This window comes from Rhinoderma darwinii, chromosome 1 (assembly GCF_050947455.1).
Source record: "Rhinoderma darwinii isolate aRhiDar2 chromosome 1, aRhiDar2.hap1, whole genome shotgun sequence".
In the NCBI taxonomy this organism is placed as follows: domain Eukaryota; kingdom Metazoa; phylum Chordata; class Amphibia; order Anura; family Rhinodermatidae; genus Rhinoderma; species Rhinoderma darwinii.
The window spans coordinates 343076230-343101464 of NC_134687.1; the positions used below are offsets into that span (position 1 = coordinate 343076230).

A 25235-nucleotide genomic window follows, 5' to 3' on the forward strand; every position below is an offset into this window, starting at 1 on the left:
GAAAAAAAAAATCCTCAGGGCATCCCTACCAAAAATTATCTACAAAAACGGCTAAAAACAAGCACTACACTCTTAGGCCCCATGCACACGACCGTAAAAATTGTCCGTAATTGCGGACTGTAATACGGTCCGCAATTATGGACCCATTCTGTTCTATTGGCCGCGGACGCCTTTCCGTATCACTACAGATGGGTGTCCGCGCCGTAGAAATGTTCAGAAAATTATGGAACATGACCGTTCTTTTGCATTTTGCAGGCCGTGCTCCCATACTTTGTCGCAAGAGGACGCGTAATCTCGCGAGATTACGCGGTAAATGACAGGTTACAACGAGATCACGCTTCCTCTGCTGTAACTACCATAGAAACAGTAACGAAGTGCAGAGATTGTGAATAGCCATCCCGTGTAATGTCTATTCACTGTCTAAACACTTCAATATTGTTAATGTGTTAGTATAAGACAGCACATAAGGATCTAAAAGGATCCCTATGCGCTGTGTAAATGAATGGAGAGGAGTGCATGATGCTGATTGGCCAGCGTCATACACTCCTCTGTACAACGCCCACTTGGTCTAAAGTAAAAATACGCCCACTTGGGCATTAAGCAACTCATTAGCATAAATCTAAAATCGCTAATAAAGTGGTAAAAACAGATTGTTTTATTAAATAAAAAGCACTGCGGTCATCGACATTACAGCGCCGATCTCCTTATGTAGGAGACAGGGCACTTATAATGTGGTGACAGTCTCTTTAAATATACAAGAATGTTTGAGTCTGACTTACCCTACGTGTGTCTGTATTTTTTATTTTTTGTAGTGGCATGTTCACACAGGGCGGATACACCGTATAAAAGTACACAACGTATACGTCCTGGAATCTGCACGGAATTCCGGCAGAAAAACCGCGCAAAATTGTGAATTTTTTCAGGCGGAATGTCTGCTGCGGAAAACGACTTAAAAAAGGTTCATATTTACCCGTAGCCATGACGACGTGTCCCTCTGACATCCTGCAACCCGGCCTCCTGGGATGACGTTTCATCCCATGTGACCGCTGCAGCCTGTGATTGGCTGCAGCAGTCACATGGGATGAAATGTCATCCCTGGAGGCTGCTGGAAGCAGAGAGTTCTGGGTAAGAATATTTTTTTTTTTCCTGAGTTGCGTTTTTTGTGCCGAAACCGCAGCTTTTCCGCCGCAAAAAAATGTTGTGAGTTTTACCTCCCTATTGAATTCAGTGGGGAAAATCTGCAACATTAAAGCAGCGATTCAGCAGTATAAATTGACATGCTGCAGATTTAAAAAACCTCACTGCAGGTAAACTTCTGAGCGTTTTTTCAGTGGATTTTTTACACCGCGTGTGGATGAGATTTGTTCAAATCCTATCCCCTCTGCTGCTACTGTATTATGTGGATTTTCCGCAATGAAGTCCGCTGCAGTATTTATGCTACGTGTGAACCCGGCTTTAGGATCACACAATGTTTTTTAGTGCTGATTTTTGACATGGTTACTGTGTTGGAATCCGCGCCCAAAAAAAAAACTAATCCCACCCCCCCCTGATTTTAATGGGAGACTCAGGCATTTTTTTTACCAGGCAGCTTTTGACCACTGATGAAAAAAACAAAAAACGCCGTGTTCTTTCTTGGAGCAGTTTCCGCCTCTGACCTTCCATTAATATCAATGGGTGGCAGCAAAAACGCGCCTGTCATTTGAAGCATGTTTTTGACCTAGAAATAAAAAGAATTTTATGCATTGGATTCGTTTTACCAAATAAAAAATGCTAGCATTTAAAAATTTGCCTCAAATTCTGAAGGAATTTTGAGGCGTTTTTTTTTTTTTGCCTGATAAAAAACTGTGTGAACTTACCCATACAAATACAGCTGCTTACTGTCTCCATTTTCACTGGACTGGGCGGAGTACAACAGCACAGCAGCCCATTCCCTTCACCTAAGGCCTCATGCACACAAACGTATTTTTGTCCTCCTGTAAATACTGGCGTAAATACGGGTCCTTGGTCACACGTATTCGACCCATATTGCAGCAGTATTTACGGACCCGTGCCCGTATATACGGGTCCGGTGTCACCCGTATTCCACCCGTATTTACGGGCACGTTTTCGCTGCAAAATTGCACTGCACTAATCGGCAGCCCTTCTCTCTATCACTGCAGGATAGAGAGAAGGGACAGCCCGTTCCGTAATAAAAGTAAAAGAAATTCATACTTACCCGGCCGTTGTCTTGGTGACACGTCCCTCTCTTGACATCCAGCCCGACCTCCCTGGATGACGCGGCAGTCCATGTGACCGCTGCAGCCTGTGATTGGCTGCAGCAGTCACATGGGCTGTAACGTCATCCCAGGAGGTCGGACTGGAGGAAGAAGCAGGGAGTTCTGGGTAAGTATGAGCGTCTTTTTTTTTTTTTTTTTTTTTTTTACAGCTTTATCTATATTGTAATCGGTAGTCACTGTCCCTTGTGCTGAAACAGTTACTGCCGATCGTTTAACTCTTTCAGCACCTTGGACAGTGACTATACACTGACGTCGCCTGTAAATACTGCCGAAATTCCGCAGCATAATACAGTAGCAGCAGAGTGGATGAGATTTGAAGTCCTGTCACCCACACGCTGCATCAATGCTGAGCGGAAAAAACGTGTTTCTTTTAACCCGCAGCATGTCCATTGTATTTGCGTTATTGCTGCTTATTTGTTGCAGGTTTTCCCCATTGCTTTCAATGGGGAGGTAAATACAAATAGCAGATGTTGTGTTTTTTTGCGCTGGAAAAGTGTGATTCAGGAAAAAATAAATTATCTTACCCAGATTTCTGTTTCTTCATCCAGGCCGGCCTCCTGGGATGACGTTTCATCCCGTATGACCGCTGCAGTCAATCCCAGGAGGCCGGGCTGCAAGACGGCGGAGGGATGCGGCACTACTACGTAAGTATGCACCATTTGGTGCAGTTTTTGGGCCGGAATCCCCTGCGGCGCAGAGGGCAGATACGCTGTGTTCTTTTATGCAGTGTGTGAACATAGCCGTATAGTTATAGTCAGGGTATGTTCACACGGCTTATTTTCGGCTGAAAAATCGGAAGCAATGGGAAAACGGCGTTCTGCTCGGACGGGCCGTTTTTCTACGCGGCCGTTTTGAAAAACGGCCGCGTAAAAAAAACGGCTGTGAAAATGAAGTGCATATCACTTCTTGAGCCGTTTTTCATTGATTCAGTTTCTAAAAAAAAGTCTGAAAATCAGGAGCTGTTTTCCCTTGAAAAAGGCTCCGTATTTTCAGAAGTTGTGTGTGCACATACATAAAACTTGCTGAAATTCCCTCAGGAACTTTGGTTCATTTAGCTTATGGAGGAAGGTGGAGAAGAATATTCCTACATGACCCTTCAAATGTTGTCTGCTGAATTCCCTGGATCACTATATTTCCAGACTATTCCATTACGGATACCATTGCTTGTAATAAAAGCTCCCCGTTCACTTTAAACCGTTGTTATTGATTTTGCCTTCACTATCTAATGTGATAGGACAATCTGCAGCGTGACCATCTTGCTTTTGTCTTTTCTCCATGTGCAACTAATGTACTTTGACAAATTCCAATATCTGAACAATAGACACATATTTATAATGGGCTTATGTATATTTAAGATGCTTTAGCCTAACTTTCGAAGCCCAATTTTTTCAACTGAGACCTTCCAACCATCTAACAAAATATTGCAATTTCTTGAAGGGGTTGTGCCATGAAGACATGCCTTATTTTGGCATATAGACCTCATAGGGGAGGGGGAACAGAGAGCAGCTCTCGCTCTGGTGAACCTTGCCTATCCACGTATACGTGGTCAGACTTTTATTTGGCCAAATTTTTGGTCAGTTGCAGCTTCTGGTAATAACCGCTTCAGAAAATGTTTGCTAGACTTTGCCTGCAGGAGAAGGTGTGAACGACAGTTTAGATAAAGGTTCGATTACCCTTTAGATCTTTCTACTGAGTTCACCAATAAATTGCTGGGAGGGGCTGGTGATGATCCAGCTGTCGTGGTCCATGTGGGTACCAACGACAGAATAAATGGTAGGTGGAGGTGCCTTAAGAATAATTTTAAAGAACTAGGCTACAGGCTGAAGGGAAGGACCTCCAAGGTTGTATTCTCAGGAATACTGCCTATGCCATGCGCATCACAGGAAAGACAGCGGGAGCTCAGGGAGTTAAATGCATGGCTTAAGTCTTGGTGTAGGGGAGAAGGCTATGGGTTCCTATTTGGGTAATTATAGTGCAAAATTTATTCCTATAGGTAACAAGTATAAACGACTAAAATTAAACCCCACATGGCTTACACCTTCTGTAAAAAGGGCAAACCGTGACAAAAAAAAAAAGGGCATTTGAAAAAATACAAATCTGAGGGAATAGCTGTAGCCTTTGTAAATTATAAAGAGCTTAATAAAATCTGTAAAAAGGTAATAAAATCAGCAAAAATACAAAATGAAAGGAAGGTGGCCAAGGATAGTAAAACAAATCCCAAAAAATTCTTCAAGTATGTAAATGCAAAAAAGCCAAGGTCTGAACATGTAGGACCCCTAGATAGTGGTAATGGGGAGTTGGTCACAGGGGATCAAGAGAAGGCAGAGTTACTAAATGGGTTCTTCAGCTCTGCATATACAACAGAAGAAAGAACAGCTGATGTAGCTGGTGCTAGTGCTGTTAATATATCAGTCGATATACTGAATTGAATGAACGTAGATAAGGTGCAAGCTAAATTAAATAAAATAAATGTGCACAAGGCCCCGGGACCAGATGGGTTACACCCTAGAGTTCTTAAAGAGCTTAGTTCAGTTATTTCAGTCCCCCTCTTCATAATATTCAGAGATTCTCTAGTGACTGGTATAGTGCAAAGGGACTGGCGCAGGGCAAATGTGGTGCCTATTTTCAAAAAGGGCTCTAGGTAATCCCCGGGTAATTATAGACCAGTAAGCCTAACATTAATCGTGGGGAAAATGTTTGAGGGGCTATTGAGGGACTATATACAGAATTATGTGACAATAAATAGTATTATAAGTGACAGCCAGCACGGTTTTACTAAGGACAGAAGTTGTCAAACCAACCTGATTTCTTTTTATGAAGAGGTGGGCAGAAGCCTAGACAGAGCGGCCGCTGTGGATATAGTGTTTTTGGACTTTGCAAAGGCATTTGACACTGTCCCTCATAGACGTCTAATGGGTAAATTAAGGACTATAGGTTTAGATAGTATAGTCTGTAATTGGATTAAGAATTGGCTCAAGGACCGTATCCAGAGAGTTGTGGTCAATGATTCCTTCTCTGAATGGTCACCGGTTATAAGTGGTGTACCCCAGGGTTCAGTGCTGGGACCACTATTATTCAACTTATTTATTAATGATCTAGAGGATGGGATTAATAGCACTATTTCTATTTTTGCAGATGACACCAAGCTATGTAATATAGTTCAGTCTATGGAAGATGTTCGTGAATTGCAAGCGGATTTAAACAAAGTGTTTGGGCATCCAGTTGGCAAATGAAGTTTAATGTAGATAAATGTAATGATATGCATCTGGGTACCAACAACCTGCATGCATCATATGTCCTAGGGGGAGCTACACTGGGGGAGTCACTTGATGAGAAGGATCTGGGTGTAATTGTAAATCATAAACTAAATAACAGCATGCAATGTCAATCAGCTGCTTCAGAGGCCAGCAAAATATTGTCGTGTATTAAAAAAGGCATGGACTCGCGGGACAGGGATGTAATATCACCACTTTACAAAGCATTAGTAAGGCCTCATCTAGAATATGCAGTTCAGTTCTGGGCTCCAGTTCATAGAAAGGATGCCCTGGAGTTGGAAAAAATACAAAGAAGAGCAACGAAGCTAATAAGGGGCATGGAGAATCTAAGTTATGAGGAAAGATTAAAAGAATTAAACCTATTTAGCCTTGAAAAAAGACGACTAAGAGGGGACATGATTAATTTATATAAATATATTAATGGCACGTACAAAAAATATGGTGAAATCCTTTTCCATGTAAAACCCCCTCAAAAAACAAGGGGGCACTCCCTCCGTCTGGAAAAAGAAAGGTTCAACCTGCGGAGGCGACAAGCCTTCTTTACTGTGAGAAAGGTGAATCTATGGAATAGTCTACCGCAGGAGCTGGTCACAGTAGCTACAGTAGATGGCTTTATAAAAGGTTCAACCTGCGGAGGCGACAAGCCTTATTTACTGTGAGAAAGGTGAATCTATGGAATAGTCACCGCAGGAGCTGGTCACAGCAGGAACAGTAAATGGCTTTAAAAAAGGCTTAGATAATATCCTAGGACCAAAAAATATAAGCTCCTATGTGTAGAAATTTTTACCTTCCCTTTTCCCTGTCCCTTGGTTAAACTTGATGGACGTGTCTTTTTTTTCAACCGTACGAACTATGTAACCACTCCATTGATTTTCTTCCCTCGTGTCTCATAATCTACATGGGCAGATCCTTTTACCAGTTCTGTCACCGGAAGCACGGCAGTTTTAGTCTAGCACAGGATGATAGAAAGGGGTGGGAGAGCCTGTCATAGCAGGGGTGTATAACGTGAACACCAGGGCCGGTCAGATCCTACGAGGCAGCTAGCCCAGTTGCTGCTGGCACTTACATTTTGGGTTGTTTTCTGTTGATCTCTATGGAATATTTTTTTTTAAGAGGAGTGTAATTGGCTTGTGAAAACTACAGATTTTGTCCAACCTAGATCTTATAGGGGTATCCCCATCTTAAGCACTTATGGCATAGCCACCGGATAGGTGCAGGTTCCACTTCAAACAGCACTCGGCTATTTCTGTAACTTCCATAGACTTTAGTGGAGCGTGAGTAGACAAATGTTGAAAATTGGGCACAATTTTAGCTGCAACTTTTTTACCTTTTGCAATTTCTGCTAAATGTAAGTCAGACGTAAACTGAATAATAAATGTGGGCGATTGTCTATTACATGTATGGATCATACTTGCCAACTTTTGAGAATAGGAAACTGAATTTTTTCTCATATGCCGCACCTATTTATATAGACCTCAGACCAGACGTGATCTTCCCCTCTTCCCATTCCTGCAGTCCTCTTTACTCTTCACTCAGGATAGTGTGGCAGATTTACTAATGTGGGCGTTTTACATGCCAGTCTTCGGCCCCATACTCACATCCTCAGATTTCGTCTGTAATTGTGGTCTGCAATTACGGACCCATAAATTTCTTTTGATCACGGACACCTTCCTGTATATTTGCAGGAAGGTCTCCGGGCCGTAGAAAGCCTCCACAAAAGATAGGACATGTCCTGTTTTTTGCTTTTTACGGACCGTACTCCCATACTTTATATGGTTGCACGGGCTGAAAATGCAGCTGGCTGTATGCGGCCAGCCATGCCTGTAATCGTGGACCATTATTATGGGCACGGCCATGTTATTATTGGCAAAGCCATTTAATAAGTTTGGCGCATCTCCAGCCATCCATGTGCCAGAAAGTAATTTTCTATAGGAAGTAGATTTTAGCTGTAATTTACGCCAGATTCTAGCGTACATTATAGTGAATGACAGGATGTGGGTGGCCCTGCCTTTTCCTCTAAGCCCCTTTTTTTAAATAAAAAAATACAAAAAAAGTGCCATAAGCGACTTAAAAAAGAACAAGTCGCAAAGTCCTTGCCAAGAACTATTGACTGAAAACAAACCTACTTCCAGATTTCCTGAAATTTCTTCACAGGTTGTTCCTTCAGACAAGAAAAAAAAATGATACATCTGTATAATGTTATCAGAAGAGCCAGTTGGCAAATAGCGTAAGAAATTATACTAGATTTGCCAAGTTGCCCAGATTAGTCATTGTGACTGGAAATGTAAGACAAGATTGGACTAATTCAATTAACGTGCCCATCTGCCGTAAGGAGCAAATCCATTTTAATCTCGCATTCATTAGTTAGGGGTCTCTTGCAACTTGGATAGAAGGGAAGCCTGTAGGTCATGTGTACTATATAACAATTTCCTATGTAAGTTTTAACAGTATTGTATATCCAAATCTATAGAGCAGTTGTCCAGTTTGGAAACCCATCTTCACGTTTTCGTTCCTCAGGACTAAGGCCCTATGCACACGACCGTATTTTCATATATCCGGAAATACTGTCCATAAATACGGATACATAATCATGCCCATTTCATCTGTATTTTATGGATCCGTAAAAACAAGAGGGAGGATGCAAATAATGTCATCAGCACGCTGCATAGCAACTCTTTAGTAAACACGCATGGTATACGGATGCACATCCGTAGCTGTCCGTATTTACGAAAGCTCCCATACACTTCTATGGGAGAGCCCTTGCCGTAATTACTGACAAGAATAGGACAGGTTCTAAGATTTTTTTCAGCACAGACACCCATCAGTAAGAATACTGAAAGGTGTCCGTGGCCAATAGAAATTAATGGGTCCGTAATTACTATCAGTAATTACTGTCTGTAATTTCTGATGAAAAATACGGTTGTGTGCATGGAGCCTTATCTGGGTCCCTTGTGATACACTGTTATTGCTAGTTTTCTTCTGTGCAAATTCATTACCATTACGTTACACCAATCAAAATCAGCAAGTGTCCATTGATTGTATTGGACACCTGTGGCCCTCCAGGGAAGAGATTCATGTGGCTTATGGCTCTGGCTAATGGAAGTGGTTCCTCCACCTATCATACATTTATATAATTTACTATAAACTAGTCCTTAATGAATTAGAATATCATCAAAAAGTTAATTTATTTCAGTAATTCAATTCAAAAAGTGAAACTCCTATATAAGGCTCTGTTCACATCTGCATTGGTGTGACGTTCCGTCACCATTTAAATCAACGTTGATGGAAACAGAAACCTCTGGTTTCCGTTCGTGTCAGTTTGTCTGTTCAGGGTCCCGTTCGGACGGAAAGCTCCGACAGGACGTCAGAACGGGACCCCAACGCAGATGTGAACAGAGCCTTATATAGATTCATTACACACAGAGTGATCTATTTCCAGCATTTTTTTTCTTCTAATGTTGATGATTATGGCTAACTGTTTAATAAAAACCCAAAATTTAGTCTCAGAAAATTTGAATATTGGGTAAAAGTTGAAGATTGTAGACTCATGGTGTGACTCTAATCAACTAATCAACACAAAACACCTGCAAAGGTTTCCTAAGTCTTTACAAGGACGGGTCTGCTCAGTGTCCAAAGTCCTGTTTTCAGATGAAAGTCAATTTTGCATTTCATTTGGAAATCTCGGTCCCAGAGTCTGGAGGAAGAGTGGAGAGGAGTCAATCCAAGTTGCTTGCGGTCCAGTGTGAAGTTTCCACAATCAGTGATGGTTTGGGGAGCCATGTCATCTGCAGGTGTTGGTCCACTGTGTTATATCAAGTCCAGAGTCAGCGCAGCCGTCTACCAGGAAATTTTAGAGCACTTCAAGCTTCCCTCTGCTGACAAGCTTTATGGAGATGCTGATTTCATTTTCCATCAGGACTTGGCACCTGCCCACATTGCCAAAATTACCAATACCTGGTTTACTAACCACAGTATCGCTGCGCTTGATTGGCCAGCAAACTCGCCTGACCTAAACCCCATAGACAATCTATGGGGTATTGTCAAGAGGAAGATGAGACACCAGACCCAACAGTGCAGACGAGCTGAAGGCCGCTATCAAAGCAATCTGGGCTTCCATAACACCTCAGCAGTGCCACAGGCTGATCGCCTCCATGCCACGCCGCATTGATGCAGTAATTCATGCAAAAGGAGCCCCGACCAAGTATTGAATGCATATACTGTACATACTTTTTGGTAGGCCTACGTTTCAGTATTAAAAATCATTTTTGAAATTGGGCTTCGAAAATGAGATTATTATATGAGACACTAAATTTTGGGTTTTCATTAACGGTTAGTCATAATCATCAACATTAACTGGTTCCCGACCGCTGGTTGTGTATTCACGGCCGGCGTTCGGTGGTCTTAAAACCCACGCCATAGACTATTTACGGCGCGGGTTTTAGCTTGCTGCCTGAGCGATCGGGCAGTTGAATGTCGGGTCTCCGGCAGTCAGTGACTGCCGGGGACCCTGAGGAAAAGATAGAAGCAGCTTTCGCTGCTTCTACTCTGATCACTTCTCAATGAGCGCTGTGTTATTCAATAGTGGCAGCGGCAGCACCGCTGCCTCTATTGGTCCCGGTGATCATGTGATTGGTCATTTGATCACCGGGTGTGGATAATGGCAGGCTGCTGCTGGGTCTTACTGCCCTTTGCGGGACAGACCATAATAATAAAAAAAATAAAAGTAAAAAAATAATGTGCAAAAAAAATTAATAATAAATACACCTAAAATAGACATGTAATATATTAAAATCTAGAAGTGTAGTGAGCATTTTGACCGCACAACTGTTTTGCAGAAATTCGTACACCGTGGATGAGGCAGATTGAAAATTGCCGTTTCAGTGCCCAATTTGTTGTGTCCAGCTTGTGCCACTAGAGACGCGACCTTTTATAAGTTTTCAAGCAGGTTCTCCAGTTTATACCCCATATGTGGTCATAAATTGCTGTTTGGGCACACTGCCAGGCTTGGAGGGACCACCATTTGGCTTTTGGAGTGTAGATTTTGCTTGGTCGTAGTTCTGTATGGAGTTTTACTGGTGTTTCAGTTTATAATGTGGGAGTATATGTTAACTGTGTGGAGTACATCAGGGCATAATAGGGTGATGTAATAATGGGGTAATTTTAATAATTAAATTAATAATCAATGGATTAGTAAGGTACGCTTTGATACTTTATGCACAAGCCGGGTTTTTTGGGGCAGGTGTCGCCCCAATTTTTATCTTTTTAAATATTTTTAGTTGATACTTTACATTCCTTTCAGGCTACATGCACACAATGTGTATTTTGCTGCGGAAAATACGCACCAAAACCGCAGCAATACGCAGGAAATGCGCAGATAAATACTGCACCTAAGGCCGGATTCACACGAGCGTGTGCGTTTTGCGCGCGCAAAAAACGCTGCGTTTTGCGCGCGCAAAAGGTACATAACCACTCCGTTTGTCAGCATCATATGATTCGTGGCTGAGTGATTTTCGCGCAGCCTCCATCATTATGACACTGTTTGTATGTTTGGAAACAGAAAAGGACGTGGTGCTTTTCTGTTTTCATTCATACTTTTTACTGCTGTTGCGCGAATCACGCGAGTCCCACGGATGTGCTTCCATGTGGTGCGCGTGATTTTCACGCACCCATTGACTTCAATGGGTGCGTGATGCGCGAAAAACACACAAATATAGGACATGTCGTGAGTTTTACGCAGCGGACACACGCTGCGTAAGGCTGGGTTCACACGACCTATTTTCAGACGTAAACGAGGCGTTTTATGCCTCGTTTTACGTCTGAAAATACGGCTACAATACGTCGGCAAACATCTGGCCATTCATTTGAATGGGTTTGCCGACATACTGTGCAGACGACCTGTCATTTACGCGTCGTCGTTTGACAGCTGTCAAACGACGACGCGTAAAAATACAGCCTCGTCAAAAGAAGTGCAGGATACTTCTTTCAGACGTAATTTGAGACGTTCTTCATTGAACTCAATGAAGCACAGCTCAAAATTTACGGCTGTCAGAGAAGCCTCGCAAAATGCGAGGAGGAGCATTTACGTCTGAAACGAGGCAGCTGTTTTCTCCTGAAAACAGTGTCATTTCAGACGTAAATGCCTGCTATCGTGTGCACAAACCCCAAAAATCACGGACTGTCTGAACGGCCCCATAGACTAACATAGGTCCGTGCGAGGCGCGTGAAAATCACGTGCGTTGCACGGACGTATTATACGTTCGTCTGAATAAGCCCTAATTGTGCGGTTTTTATGCGTTTTTCAGCGCATTTTCATTCTGCGGGTTTTGGTGCGATTTTTCCACAGCACTAGGCAGATACAATTCACAAACGGGAACGCAAGGTAAATTGACATAGTACGCAACGCAAGTCCATTTACGTCCCGAAAAATACTGCAGCGTGTACATGAGATTTCCTGGAATCTCATTGACAATGTTGGTGCTGTATTACGCTCAAAGTCATGGCAACTGTTTACAGGAGAGCTCCTAATGTTGTTTTACTAGAAATCGTATAGTAAACCAGGTTTACAGGTACAGTGGAAATTTTAAGGTTGGCCCTTTTGTCACTTGTATTCCATGATTATTTTCCCTTTTACTGTGCCACTAAATAATACAGTAAAAACTAAAGTGATTTGTAAAAATAAAAAAAAGTAAGAATCAATATACCGTCCCTTTACTAACATTGAAAGATTCTGATTATGAATTAGTCCATACTAGTGGTTCCCAAACTTTCTCTACACAGGATAATTCCCTTATAGCTGCCCCACACAAAATAATGCACTTATAGCTGCCCCCACACAAAATAATGCCCTTATAGCTATCCCCACAAAGGTTAATGACCCCCATAGCTGCCCCCCCCACACAGTATAATGTCTCTATAGCTGCCCACACAGTATAATGTCCCTGTAGTGCCTCCCAACACAGGATAATGCCCCTATAGCTGCCCACAAAGGATAATGCCCTTATAGCTGCCCCCACACAGAATAATGCCCTTATAGCTATCCCCACAAAGGTTAATGACCCCCATAGCTGCCCCCCCCCACAGTATAATGTCTCTATAGCTGCCCACACAGTATAATGTCCCTGTAGTGCCTCCCAACACAGGATAATGCCCCTATAGCTGCCCACACAGGATAATGCCCTTATAGCTGCCCCTACACAGAATAATGCCCTTATAGCTATCCCCACAAAGGTTAAAGACCCCCATAGCTGCCCCCACACACAGTATAATGTCTCTATAGCTGCCCACACAGTATAATGTCCCTGTAGTGCCTTCCAACACAGGATAATGCCCTTATAGCTGCCCACACACAGTATATTGGCCCATATCGACTCCCATAGTGCCTAATAGAAAAATAATAAAATAATTACTTCCCTATTTCTATTCCCATGATGAGTGGAGGAGATCCTTCTCCTTTGGTCTGTGCTATGAGTGATTCAGCGCAGACAGGCGCAATGACGCCGTGCCAAGACGCTCAGATAGTGAATGATGGAGCAAGGACCCATCAACTCCTTGCTCCATTGTTTAATTCAACTCTATCTGCGTCCTGAGGGCGCAGATACAGTTGGATGCGGGACATCGGTGATTGGCTCGCGAACCCCCGGAGGTCTTCACACGATCACCCCAGGGGGTCGCGACCCACGGTTTGGGAAACGCTGGTCTATACTATACACGTGTCACCTATGGGTTATAACTGACATCCCAGCACTGCCAATAAAAGACATGTCACGTTGACGGACAGACTTCTGTGCACTTTCTTGGACTCCTCTGCTTGGTTATTTATAGATATACTGCTCATACTTCCACTGAGCCAAGTGGTTTATTTCTGATACAGGGAAACAAGACACCGGCCGGCAGTGTTCAGTGCATTTACTTATCCTAGAGAGCAAGAGGATTATGGCTGGAATCTACGTGTACATTGCACAGAGGGAATTGGCAAGTAAGGTCAAGCGCACAAACTTACCATCTACATAGTGCTGCCCACTCCCATACTGTCAGTAGTACTCCTATACTGTGAGTTCTTTATATACTGTTAATTTATAATGATTATTTACTTCTAAATACATATAATAAAGGTAATATGTAATACAATTGTACACATTGCTTTTATTCTGCTGGCTTATGGTTCTATTGACTGGTGAGCAATCAATCAATAGCTAAAAATAGTTTCCTGCAGAGCAGCAAGCCACGTCTATAGTGTTCTCATCTGCAATGTTAATTAACCCCGACTATTACAGACTGCATGTGACCTTTTACTGTTTTCTGTTTCTCACTGCATTTTAAGAAAAATACACATTTACTATAATTTACGCCAGAAACTTGCATTAATCATAACGGAAATCTACGCAAGCTACGAGCTGGTGCAAGGACAACTGGAGAGGTGTCATATTTATTAAGCCGATGCGCCTCTTAAAGGGAGTCTCACTTGAAAATGGCCTATCGAAGCATCAGCACAGAAATATAGTCACAGAAAAAATGGGACATAGATATCATCAAAACCACAAAAAAGGCCAAACTTACTAGGTAGGTGGGTGGGTGAAAACCCGTTCCCATCAGGACGCAGACGGGTCAAAGAATGCTGCAGAAGGAGTGTGCATTAAATAGTGATAGCCCCTCTCCTGAATATAACGCGGTTTTCATTTTTCAGATGAGTGGCTCCGTTGCAGCGAAAATAACTTTATTCCTTATATGCAAATGAGCTTTTTGGAGCAACGAGGGTGTCACCATTGCTCCAAACTGCTCTACCGTCTATTCCCAGTCCGTCCGTTCCTTACTATTCTGATTGACCGGGCCAGGCAGTGTAGCAGACATGATCACGTATGGCCCAGTGTTCTTCTGAGCGCACCCGCACCTCGGTATTGGCGCATGTGCAGTATAGCAGTGGAATTTCACTGGTCGAATCGACTCTACTGCGCTGAGGCGCGGGCACGCTCAGAAGAATGCGGGATCACGTCTTCTACACTGCTTTGATAGGCCAATTTCTGGTGACTGTCTCCCTTTAATACATTTGTCACCTCTTACTCCTGCAGCCTTTAAGATAAGACTGTTGTATGAAATGCCAGTAATCTGCCCCATAGTAATTTCCATTGATTTTTATACGTTCTGTGTTTTTCTCACCACCGTACAATGCCATCAATTACTAAGATATGCCATCACTTAGGGCTAGTTCACATTGAGGATTTTGCGTGGCCGGTACCGCTGCAAGATCCGCCACAGAACTATTCCTGTCGACGGCAGGAAGATTCCTCCGTTCCATTGACGTCAATGGAAGGTTCGGGCGAAATCAACAGGGTGCTTCTTTTTCCCGCTAGCTTAAACTATCAGCTAGCGGGAAAAAGAAGCATTTTACTCTCATTGAAATTAATGGGAGGCAGAATTTTGGGGCGGATTCCGTCTGCAAAATTCCTCCGTGTAAACATACCCTTACTGTTTAGAGGGAGTCTGAACATACTTGTTATATATAGTAAATCACTACTTTGTTTACAGGGAGAATACGGTGCCTCACATAGGCACCATATAGTGGTACTCCGTGCCTACAGCTCTGTATTATAGGACTGCAGTGGCTCTATTTGCCACTGCACATGAACCCTTAGGCTGGATTCATAATTATTTATAGTTGTGATTGCATTTTTCTCCAAATACCGCAGCATAATCAGAAAAGAACCCAAGGGGATTTGGCATGCGTCACATCTTTTACCAAAAGTTCTAATTTGCTACCCTGCAATTTTCTTTAACAAAAACCAAAGTGAATAAAACCTAAATAAAGCGGCATGTTTGAACTTGCCCTACAATGAAGGAAAGTATATCATAAATGAATATATTTCAGGAGCCAGGTACCTAATGCAGAAAGGAAATTACATATTTTGGAGGCGTTTCTGTTGAGTCAATGCTTGTATAACTCAACATCCTGCTCATACACTACAGCAGTGTTTCACAAATTCCCGTGTACCGGAGGGCTAGAGGCCGTGTACCGGAGGGCTAGAGGCCGTGTACCGGAGGGCTAGAGGCCGTGTACCGGAGGGCTAGAGGCCGTGTACCGGAGGGCTAGAGGCCGTGTACCGGAGGGCTAGAGGCCGTGTACCGGAGGGCTAGAGGCCGTGTACCGCTATAAAGTGGAACAGAGGCAGAATACGTTCCTTGGATGGTATTCTCTGGTTTTAAATACAATTCTCATTGTTTGTGATGTTGCAGGGACTTATTTCGTGATTGGGGCTAAGTACGGTAGTGGGGGGGGTCCCAAACAAGTCTCGGCCAAATGTGGGTTTCATCCTCCAAGTTTGGGAACCACTGTACTACAGTACATAAACATGAATTTTGCATGTACTATACCTTTTAAGATATGCTTATATGAATATATCCTGGGAGCCAGTGCAGCTCACATACTATCTTGATGTCTGTAATTGTATAGTTTCAAGGCTTCTTAAGGGATAATGCTGGCTCCTGTATTATTAACTCATTGGGTCCTGACTTCTTTTGGAAGTGTCCATGTAGTTTGCTGAAGATCGCATTTTACCAACAGCTGCTGTTAATTTCCACCGAATCAAACGTGTAACATATGAAACCATTTGTTTTAAGGGAGGGAGCACTCTAAGGCCCCATTCACATCGCGTTTGTGCTATCTGCTGGGCGTATGTTTTTTTTAAATAAAAACGTGGACCATTGAAAACTTGTATAAACTTGTACCATTTTCTGTTTACGTCTGTTTTTTTTTTATAGCGTGCACGTTTAGCATATACTCCTACATCGGTATACGTTTCTGTCCGTTATTTTACCTAAAAAAAACATAAGTTGTTTTTTTTTCTTTTTAAAGTGATCACGGATAGAAAAAAAGGAAAAAAACTGAGATTTACTGTATGTAAACGGATACAAACGTATAGCATTACGTTTGCATACGTCATCCATTGAAATCAATGCTAAAAAAAAACGTTGCGTCGCGTATACGTTTTTTTAAAAGTACAGAATGGCGTAGCAGACTACGCTTTTCAGTGCTTCCAAAAACCAGTATCCCAACTTAAACCATGACAAACATAGACCAAACGAATGCTATTTTGGTCTTCGTTTGACTCATTATAGTCTATGTATACGCCGAGCTATACGTTTCAATACTTTTTTAGTGTTTAAAAACCTATACGCCCGGCGGATAGCACAAACGTGATGTGAATGGGGCCTAACCTGCGTGTACCAGTACTGTTGTTTCTTCCGGTTTACCAGTTATATACTTGTGTATACATAATTCAATATTGCTAATAGTGTCTAAGTAAATGGCTCATTAGATAAGTCCTTAGTTGACCTGGAGTCTCCCAATAAGGGCTCGCCTGGTACCAGCACTGTTGGTGGATTAAACTGTCCTGGGAGGGATTATTGCTTATATGGCAGAATAATAAGATTTACTCTGTAATCTGTGATTTCACGCTATCCGCACAATCTCGAACCCTTACATCCCTCATGCTATCGACTTTGACAGAAGATATCATTCTAGGTACTGTCCATAATTGTATGCATCGCTTTTCCTGTTTAATTTATAGAGATATTGTTAACAGGAATTCTGAGGATTATTTTGAATATCTTCTAATTCACATCTCTTTTGTCTGTAGGAAGCTTTGCAGAGGATCATCACAACGCTTGCCAATAAAAATGATGAAATTCAGAATTTTATTGACACGTTAAGTCATGTACTAAAAGGCGCGCAGGTAAGTGTTCAATCAAAGACATCCAGTAATAAGTGACGAGAGGGTGAAGGTATCCTATGTGGGTTTAAAGTGGCTGCAATTCAGGGCATGGTACACTGTGTCCACCATCTAGATCAGGGGTGTATACCCTGCAGCCCACGATGCTGTTCGGTCACCCCATGTTTGGGCACTCCTCTCTGTCTGGCACTCTAGAGCGGAGGAGGAGAGGTGGCTGCATATCTGTAAAGCTCTTTTCATTGTAGTTTTAGGGAGTTGTGAAGCATTGGACTGTTTTTGTAACACTCATAAACTATAATAAAGACAGCTGTTCTCATGTGTGACCACCTCAACTACTCTGGAGTGCCGAACAGGGGAGCAGTGGAACCCCATTCTGCCCACCTATGCGACATTTACGGCATATACTGTTGATAAGCAACAAATGTTACAGATGGGACTACCCAGTTAAGTTTTATTGCAGCCCTTGGGAGTGTGGCCCAGAAAAGTTGTGCACCCCTAGATGTATTGGATAGCAGGGCGGTGCATTTAGAAGAGCGTCCAATGACAGACAGTGCTTCATTCTATCATTGATCAGAATGCTCTCGGATATTGATCATCAGTGGATCATCAGGACATGTACAAGTCCCTCACACTGTTTAAGGGGCTATTTTTCACATCTATATAAATAGCAGTCTTTATACCATGAAGTTCGTTTAGCCCTACTTCTTGTGACTTGCATGTCGTAGGGTTTAGTAGACAAAGTTGTGCCAGATTCCCTCATTTGTACACTGGCGAGTCCTTTTCTATCTTTCTGCCAGCTTCTCTTTCCTACATGCCAGTCCTTTTGAGGAGACGTATGGAAAGCCACCATTATCTACAGGAACTTTGTCCTCTAAATGGCTAAAAGGCATCAGGCAGTCATTTGTATGGTGGTGACTAATGAGTTGATAAAGTCCATTGCACAAGCAGCCGCCTGGCACTGTTAACCCAGTGAGAGCTGGATGCCTGCTGCTATTTGTTAATGACATCTTGTATATTTCCCAAAGGAATGTTCATGCAGAATGGGCATCTGTGAGTAATAAAAGGGTACATACAAATGGTTGTCTGGGCTCTTAAGAAATATGCTGCCCAGCAGGCTAGAAGATAGTTTTAGTTGCTATAAAAAATAACAATTAACCTTAATGGTAATACTGTAACGGTTCAGCTAAATATTCATGCTGCCCCTTACCATTTTTAGTGTGGGGGCTTTTTAAATCAATGTTTTCTTTCTGCCTACAGTAGTGTAAAAAAAAAAATTGCAGTCCGACACCATTAACCTGATAAATCAATGGTTTTAGAAGTGATTTTTCTACATGGTAAATAATTTACTTGTAAGTGCAGTAGAAAAAAACCCAGAGCCAACAATTAGGACAAGCCGCACATTCTGAGTAATTGCATTATTCATTGTAAGGGGCTTGTTCAAAATAATGGCAGTGAGGAGTTAAATTGGTGAAGTCATTCATTCTGTGGAATAACAGGTGACAATTTTGGCCCTTATTTAAGGTAGGAGGGAGGCAAATGTTGCACATGTTGGTTGGGGAAAATGGGTCGTTCCAGACATTGTTCTTATGAGAGACGTACTTTGATTAAAAAGATGATTGCAGAGGGAAAAACATATAGAGAAGTGCAGCAAATTCTAGGCTACTCGGCTAACATTATCTCAAATGCCTTGAAGTGGCAACCAAAACCTGAAAGATGTGGAAGGATGCGGGGATCTACTGTTCAAATGGATCGTAGGATAGCCAAAATGGCAAAGGCTCAGCCAGTGGTCACCTCCAGAAAGATGAAAGAAGATGTGAAGTTACCAGTGAGTATTGCTACAATCAGAAGACGATTAAGTGAAGCCAAGTTACCAGCAAGAACTCCCCGCAAAGTCCCGTTGTTTAAGAAAAGACATGTCCTGAATAGGTTAAAATTTGCTAAGGAACACATTGACTGGCCCACAGAGAAATGGCGCAACATTTTGTGGACCGATGAAAGCAAAATTCTTCTTTTTGGGTATAGTGGCCGCAGGCAGTATGTCACACGACCCCCGAGCACTGAATTCATACTGCAATACACTGAAGACCGCAAAGCATGGTGCTGCAAAAATCATAACATGGGGATGTTCCGCATACCATGGTGTTGGGCCTATTTATCACATACAAGGGGTCCTGGAACAGTTTGAAATATATAAAAATACTGGAGGAGATCATGTTGCCCTATTCCAAAGAAGAAAAGCCCTTTCAACACGACAATGACCCAAAACACACCAGTAAGCGGACAACATCTTGGTTACAGACAAACAGGATTGAGGTAATGGAGTGGCCAGCCCAATGCCCTGACCTCAATCCCATAGAGAACTTGTGGGGTGACATCAAAAAAGTGGTTTATGAGGCAAAACCCAAAAATGCTGAACTGTGAATGTCGTCCAAGTCTGGAATACCTGTTCAGAGGTCGACTCCATGCAGCACAGATGTCAAGCAGTTCACAGAGACCACGGTTATGCCACTAAATATTAGATCAGTAAAGTGAAATCTGAAAAAAAAAAAAATTTAGTTTATACATTACATTTTTTCGTTTTTAAAGAAAAATGCTGATCCTGCTATTTTTTTTTTTTTTTTTTTGAACAGCCGAATGTTCTTTTTTCTTTTTTTTACTTTCTCTAAAGGCTTAACACAAATTGGATAAATGTTTGTTATTGTTTTTATCTGGAATTGAATGTGTAGGATTTCCAGTGCATTTGCATTTAGGCAAATAAAAGTTATTCTGATCTGGCGCTTTATTTACTTTTGTAAACTCACTGCTATTTTTTTTTTAACACTACTGTACTTCTGAGATCCTTCCCTTTTTTGAACCAGGCTAGTCGCCAATTATATTATCAAAATAAATTGAGGCGAGGCATTGATGGATTTAAAGTGGGATGACTCGAGGGTCGGCCACAGCTTTATTCTAGATTTTCAATCTCTAAACCAAGAACTGAATAACTTAAGTGCTCTTACCGGTACACAATATTACCTGTATGCCAGCCTGCTGTCCTGAGGGAATGTAGGCCATACCATATCCTTACCGCCAGCTGTGACAGAATAAAAGCAATGCACACAACACAGTCCAACAACTGATACAAATTGCTCAAAGATAATAATCCCACATATAAATTGTTCCATCTTTATTTTTATCGTATGTTTATGTATCTTTATTTTTTTTATAGAAGTACAGGCAAAGAAACAGAAACAACCTAGCCAAAAAAGGGGAGGGAGGATGGGACAGGTAACGGCCAAAAGAGGGGGAATTAGATGTGCACACCAGTTTTCTTTAACAAATGGCGGTAGGACCACCCTTTACACCGCTGGTCATTAATTGGCTAATCCTTATTGCACAACTTGAAACCTTCCCCTAGCCTATATCGATAAAATTAATCCCTTAACCACCGCACTCGGTCTCTGGCCCAGCGGCTAGACTTCCTGTGAGCCTTCAATGTCCTCTTTAGAACTCCAAAAGAATATCATACATAAAATAATCTGAATAATATGTTCTCATATACGTGCATTTTGGTTGTGTTTTATAGTAAAATTAGATTTAGCTGTGAAGGGCGATTGGTGTTATCTATCCTGGTTTTGTTTTCAAGGCAAACTCTACCAAAGTGCTGTCAGACTTGGATGAAGAGTTTGATAGTCTTTATTCTGTGCTGGATGAGATGAAGGAGAGCATGACTAACAGTATAAAACAAGAACAGGCCCACAAAACCCAGGAGTTACAGGTAGGAGTGTACTTCGTGTTACTTTTATGTCCGCTATGAATCACTCAATGCTAATAATTGCTTCTTTTATAGGCAACTGAGGTTTGTATATGGTTTATGTAGTTACTGTTAGGGCTTATTCAGACGAACGTATAATACGTCCGTGCAAAGTGTGTGATTTTCACGCGCCTCGCAGGGACCTATGTTAGTCAATGGGGCGGTTCAGACAGTCCGTGAGTTTCACGCAGCGTGAGTCCGCTACGTAAAACTCACGACATGTCCTATATTTGTGCGTTTTTCGCGCATCACGCACCCATTGAAGTCAATGGGTGCGTGAAAGTCACGCGCAGCACATGGAAGCACTTCCTTATGACGCGCGTGATTCGCACAACAGCAGTAAAAACTGAATGAAAACAGAAAAGCACCACGTGCTTTTCTGTTTACAAACCGTGTGTCATAATGATGGCGGCTGCGTGAAAATCACTCAGCCTCGCATCATATGCTGCTGACACACGGAACTTTTGCGCGCGCAAAACGCTGCGTTTTTTGCGTGCGCAAAACACACATCCTCGTGTGAATCCGGCCTTAAGCGCAGATTACACCTAGCAATTCTTATTACGATTCATTTATTTTCAATTGATAAGAACTATTATTTTCTAGTCTAAATGGACAAAAAGATCAGCGATAAGTGATTGAATCCGACCAGGGGCAACATTTCCAAGGAGTTGTAATGTTCTTCTAGTGCTTGCTTGGGTTTCTGTTTTTCTTCTGACGCTCCAAGAACATTCTGATAGGTAAATTGGCTATGAAATAGACCTAGTTTTTCTCTGAGAATAAAATGTTGAGCCCCACTGGGGAAAAGGAATGATGTGAACGATTATACAGCATGGTGAAATATGTTGATGCTATATAAAAGACGGGGTAAATAAATACAATTCTGTATTATGTATGAACATGAGAGTGGGACTATTTCAATTTTATTTTGAACAAGCAAAGAAGGTCTGAAGATCTCCGCATTTTCAATAAGCAGCATGGCCTATCTTAAGAGTTCGTGTCTTAGCTTTTAAATCGCATCATGTTTCTCAAAGCTCACACTTCCATTGCCCACTCATATCTCCATTCTGTTCTAGAATCAGATGTCCCAATGTACAAATGCCCTGGAGAGCTCAGAAGAGCTATTAGAATTTGCTTCACGGACTGTGGACATAAAGGAGCCTGAGGAGTTTACCAAGGTACAGAAATGTGACTTTGAAGAATAACCTTAAAGACATGTTTCTTCCTACACTCTTTACATATACACTTAGATGATGCTACTCGTAGGAGCATGAACAGCCTATGCTTCAGTGTATTTAAAGGCACGACAACGCAGCTTCAATACCACTTCTGTCTATAATCTGCCATGACTGTGGCACTTCTCCGTACGTGTTCAAATCTAAAATCTCCACTTGAAATCTCACTATACTTAATGAAATCTTTATACTGCATGTGTTCATATTTAGACATTTCTGTGTAGAAGTTGATTCACTCTTATGCTTGATTGCAATATTTCTGTATTGTTAAAAGAAACCATGCCAGTATAGCGATGGCGGCATCTGTATGATGCCCTATCAAGGCTGAACTAATTGCACCCACAAATTGACCCTTTGAAATTCCTGATCCAGAAATAAAACGAGCTATTAATTATGAATTCCTCAGAATTGGGGCACTTCATATTTCTAAGGCGCCAGGGCTGCAGGAAATTGTGTTTTGTGACCTCTGAGAGAAGTGGTATAAGAAAGGGGCATATATGGATGGCTGTTTTACAACCTATTGGCAGCACTTTAGGAAGCTGTTTAGTAAGTACCATTTCTACCACCTAGATGAACATTAGTAGGACATCTTGTCCTGGTGACAGATTCCCTTTAGCAAAATGTCATATGATACCTCTGCATAAATAATTGTGAAGTGCCTCTTTGTTTAGACTAGTAAACTTTCCATTCCTTGACATTTTCCATATGACTTAAGATACTTCAAGTTTCTCTTTAATTTTTGACCTTTTTAAATAAAATATTTTATTAAAAGGAACCTGACCCAATACATAAACTTTTTTTTAAATTATTACTACATTAGTAACATAGCTATTCAACACCCTCATCACACATGGGGCAAAGTAACTGCTCCCTTTAAGAAGAATATATCACCTTTTTCATTTATTGTCTTGTGGTCAGTAACTTTTCAATAAACTGCATAAATCATCAGTACAAGCGAATATAAGAAACTTTGTAATAGGAATTTTTCTCTAATAATATATATCTTATCACTTATCAGCCCCTCCACTCCTAACTGTTCTCTCACTCTGAATTTACAATTTTTTTCCGTCTCATCAAACGGACTATCTGTTCATTTAGGGATCAGGTTACAAGCTGCCCATAGAAGTCTATGGAAAGGGGAGGGGAAGGAGGAGAGCAGGAGCAGAGTAAGATAGAGGTAGAGACACACACACACACACGGACGCTGCTGGAGCTTCTAGTAAGTGCTATATTTCACCCCAGTGCTGGATTCACAGCTCCACCTCTCCTTATTGCTGTAAAATCTCCTCCATGTGGCTGCTGTTTCTATATGTGTGATACATAGACATAGGAGAGCGGGATTCTAATCTTCTCTTTGTGCGCCATGTATGGAAGACAAGATTAGCAGTAGTGGAGGAGATGAAGTGCTGGGATATAGTTCTATTTCTTGTGTATTTTCTATGTTTAGTGTTCTTTTAAAAAGGTTGTCACATGTAGACAACTCCTATCCAAATGCCCCTAGAGGGGGGTCCCTTTGTAAGAGCGGCTCCTGCTTTGGTGGACCAGGCCCGTTCATGCAATACATTTCGGCCATTAATTTATATGGACTCCATGCAATGCTTCGCTTCCTGCAGTGGAAATGTCTCCTGGCAATAACGGTTTTCTTTTGAACAACATCCACGTGGTATTTTTTGTGCCTATAGTAAATGTGCAGTGCGTGCCACAATTTTGAACACATTTACTGGGCAGGCTCTCTAGGCGCAGCACTTCTCCTTCTCAGCATCTTCTCTAGTGCACTCAGTTTAGACAGAGAAACAAAGCCAAAATCTGTTAAAGCTTTTTGTCTTTCTAGTTTGATAGATCCGCTCTGAAAAAAGTTTATTTTATATAAAATTGTCTAGTGAATATCTTTAAAGCTCAAAAAACATTCACTACATGACAAATATTCAATACAATGAGTTTTTTCACAGCTTGTGTTAGAAACTGCTTTAAAAGCTAGCTATAAAAAGTTCTATAGATGGACAACAAAGTGCACAATGAATAGTTCAGTAGGCGGCATTGGGAGGCAGTGGAGCATAGGGATGACATCACTAGTCAAACACAAGCCTTAGACGTGAGAAGAACTGTTTGCAATGCCTGTCACAGTTTTTCACAGTCCTTGAGGATAGGTAAATATAAAGAAACGCGTCTTGTCATAATGTCCTGACGCATCATTTCACTCTCGTCATTGATCGAGAATAGTCTGAGAACAATTGTCAGAAACAAATCCTTTGAACGGTAGACAAAATTCTGTAGTTAAAATCTGCATAAATTGTCTGTAACTTTTGGAGTGCTTTGCTTTAATTATCTTGCACTGAGTTTGAGTTCGATGCTGCCGGTCTACAGTTAAATTCAGAATATACCAAATTTAGATTTTTTTTTTATTTTTATGATTTGCTACTTTTTGCACAATAAACATTTTTCTTTAAAACAATTTGTTTTTGCAGCGCTGCATTCCAAGAGCCTTTTTTTTTGTTATATGCAGCATTCACTGTGCAGGATAAGTAATGTTTATTTTATAGTACAGGTCTTTACAGTTGCGGCAATATTAATTATATATAGGTTTTATTTATATTTTTTTATTTAATGTTTTCTTTTTTCCCATAATAAAACATTTTTAAGATTTTTGTTTTTCCTTTTTAGAATTGTTTCTTATGGGACTTGAACATGTGATCCGTTGATTGCATCTAAGATACACTGCAATACTCCTGTATATTATTGCCTGTCATTACTTTACTGACAGGAAGCCTATTAGACCTTGCCTTAAGCAGGACCTATTCAGCACAAAATTATAGCGGACCCTGGGGGTCTTTGTTAGGCCCCCGGCTGCCATGGCAACACATTGGCATCCAGCAATCATGTCACAGGGGCCCTGATACACTTACAGAGGGAGTCCTCCCTTCCAAAAAAAATTAGGT

The 25235-nt window shown here is 41.6% G+C and overlaps 1 protein-coding gene across 3 annotated transcripts in view; it reads left to right on the top strand.

Moving 5' to 3' along the window:
* The window catches only part of FSD1L (fibronectin type III and SPRY domain containing 1 like), a 67927-nt gene that overhangs the window by 8732 nt on the left and 33960 nt on the right, over positions 1 to 25235 (top strand). For all 3 annotated transcript variants that reach the window (XM_075826046.1, XM_075826054.1, XM_075826064.1), the window contains exons 2-4: positions 17182 to 17277; positions 20900 to 21031; positions 22141 to 22242. In XM_075826046.1, the coding sequence (XP_075682161.1) occupies positions 17182 to 17277; positions 20900 to 21031; positions 22141 to 22242 (330 nt within the window). The remainder of the gene's footprint in view (positions 1 to 17181; positions 17278 to 20899; positions 21032 to 22140; positions 22243 to 25235) is intronic.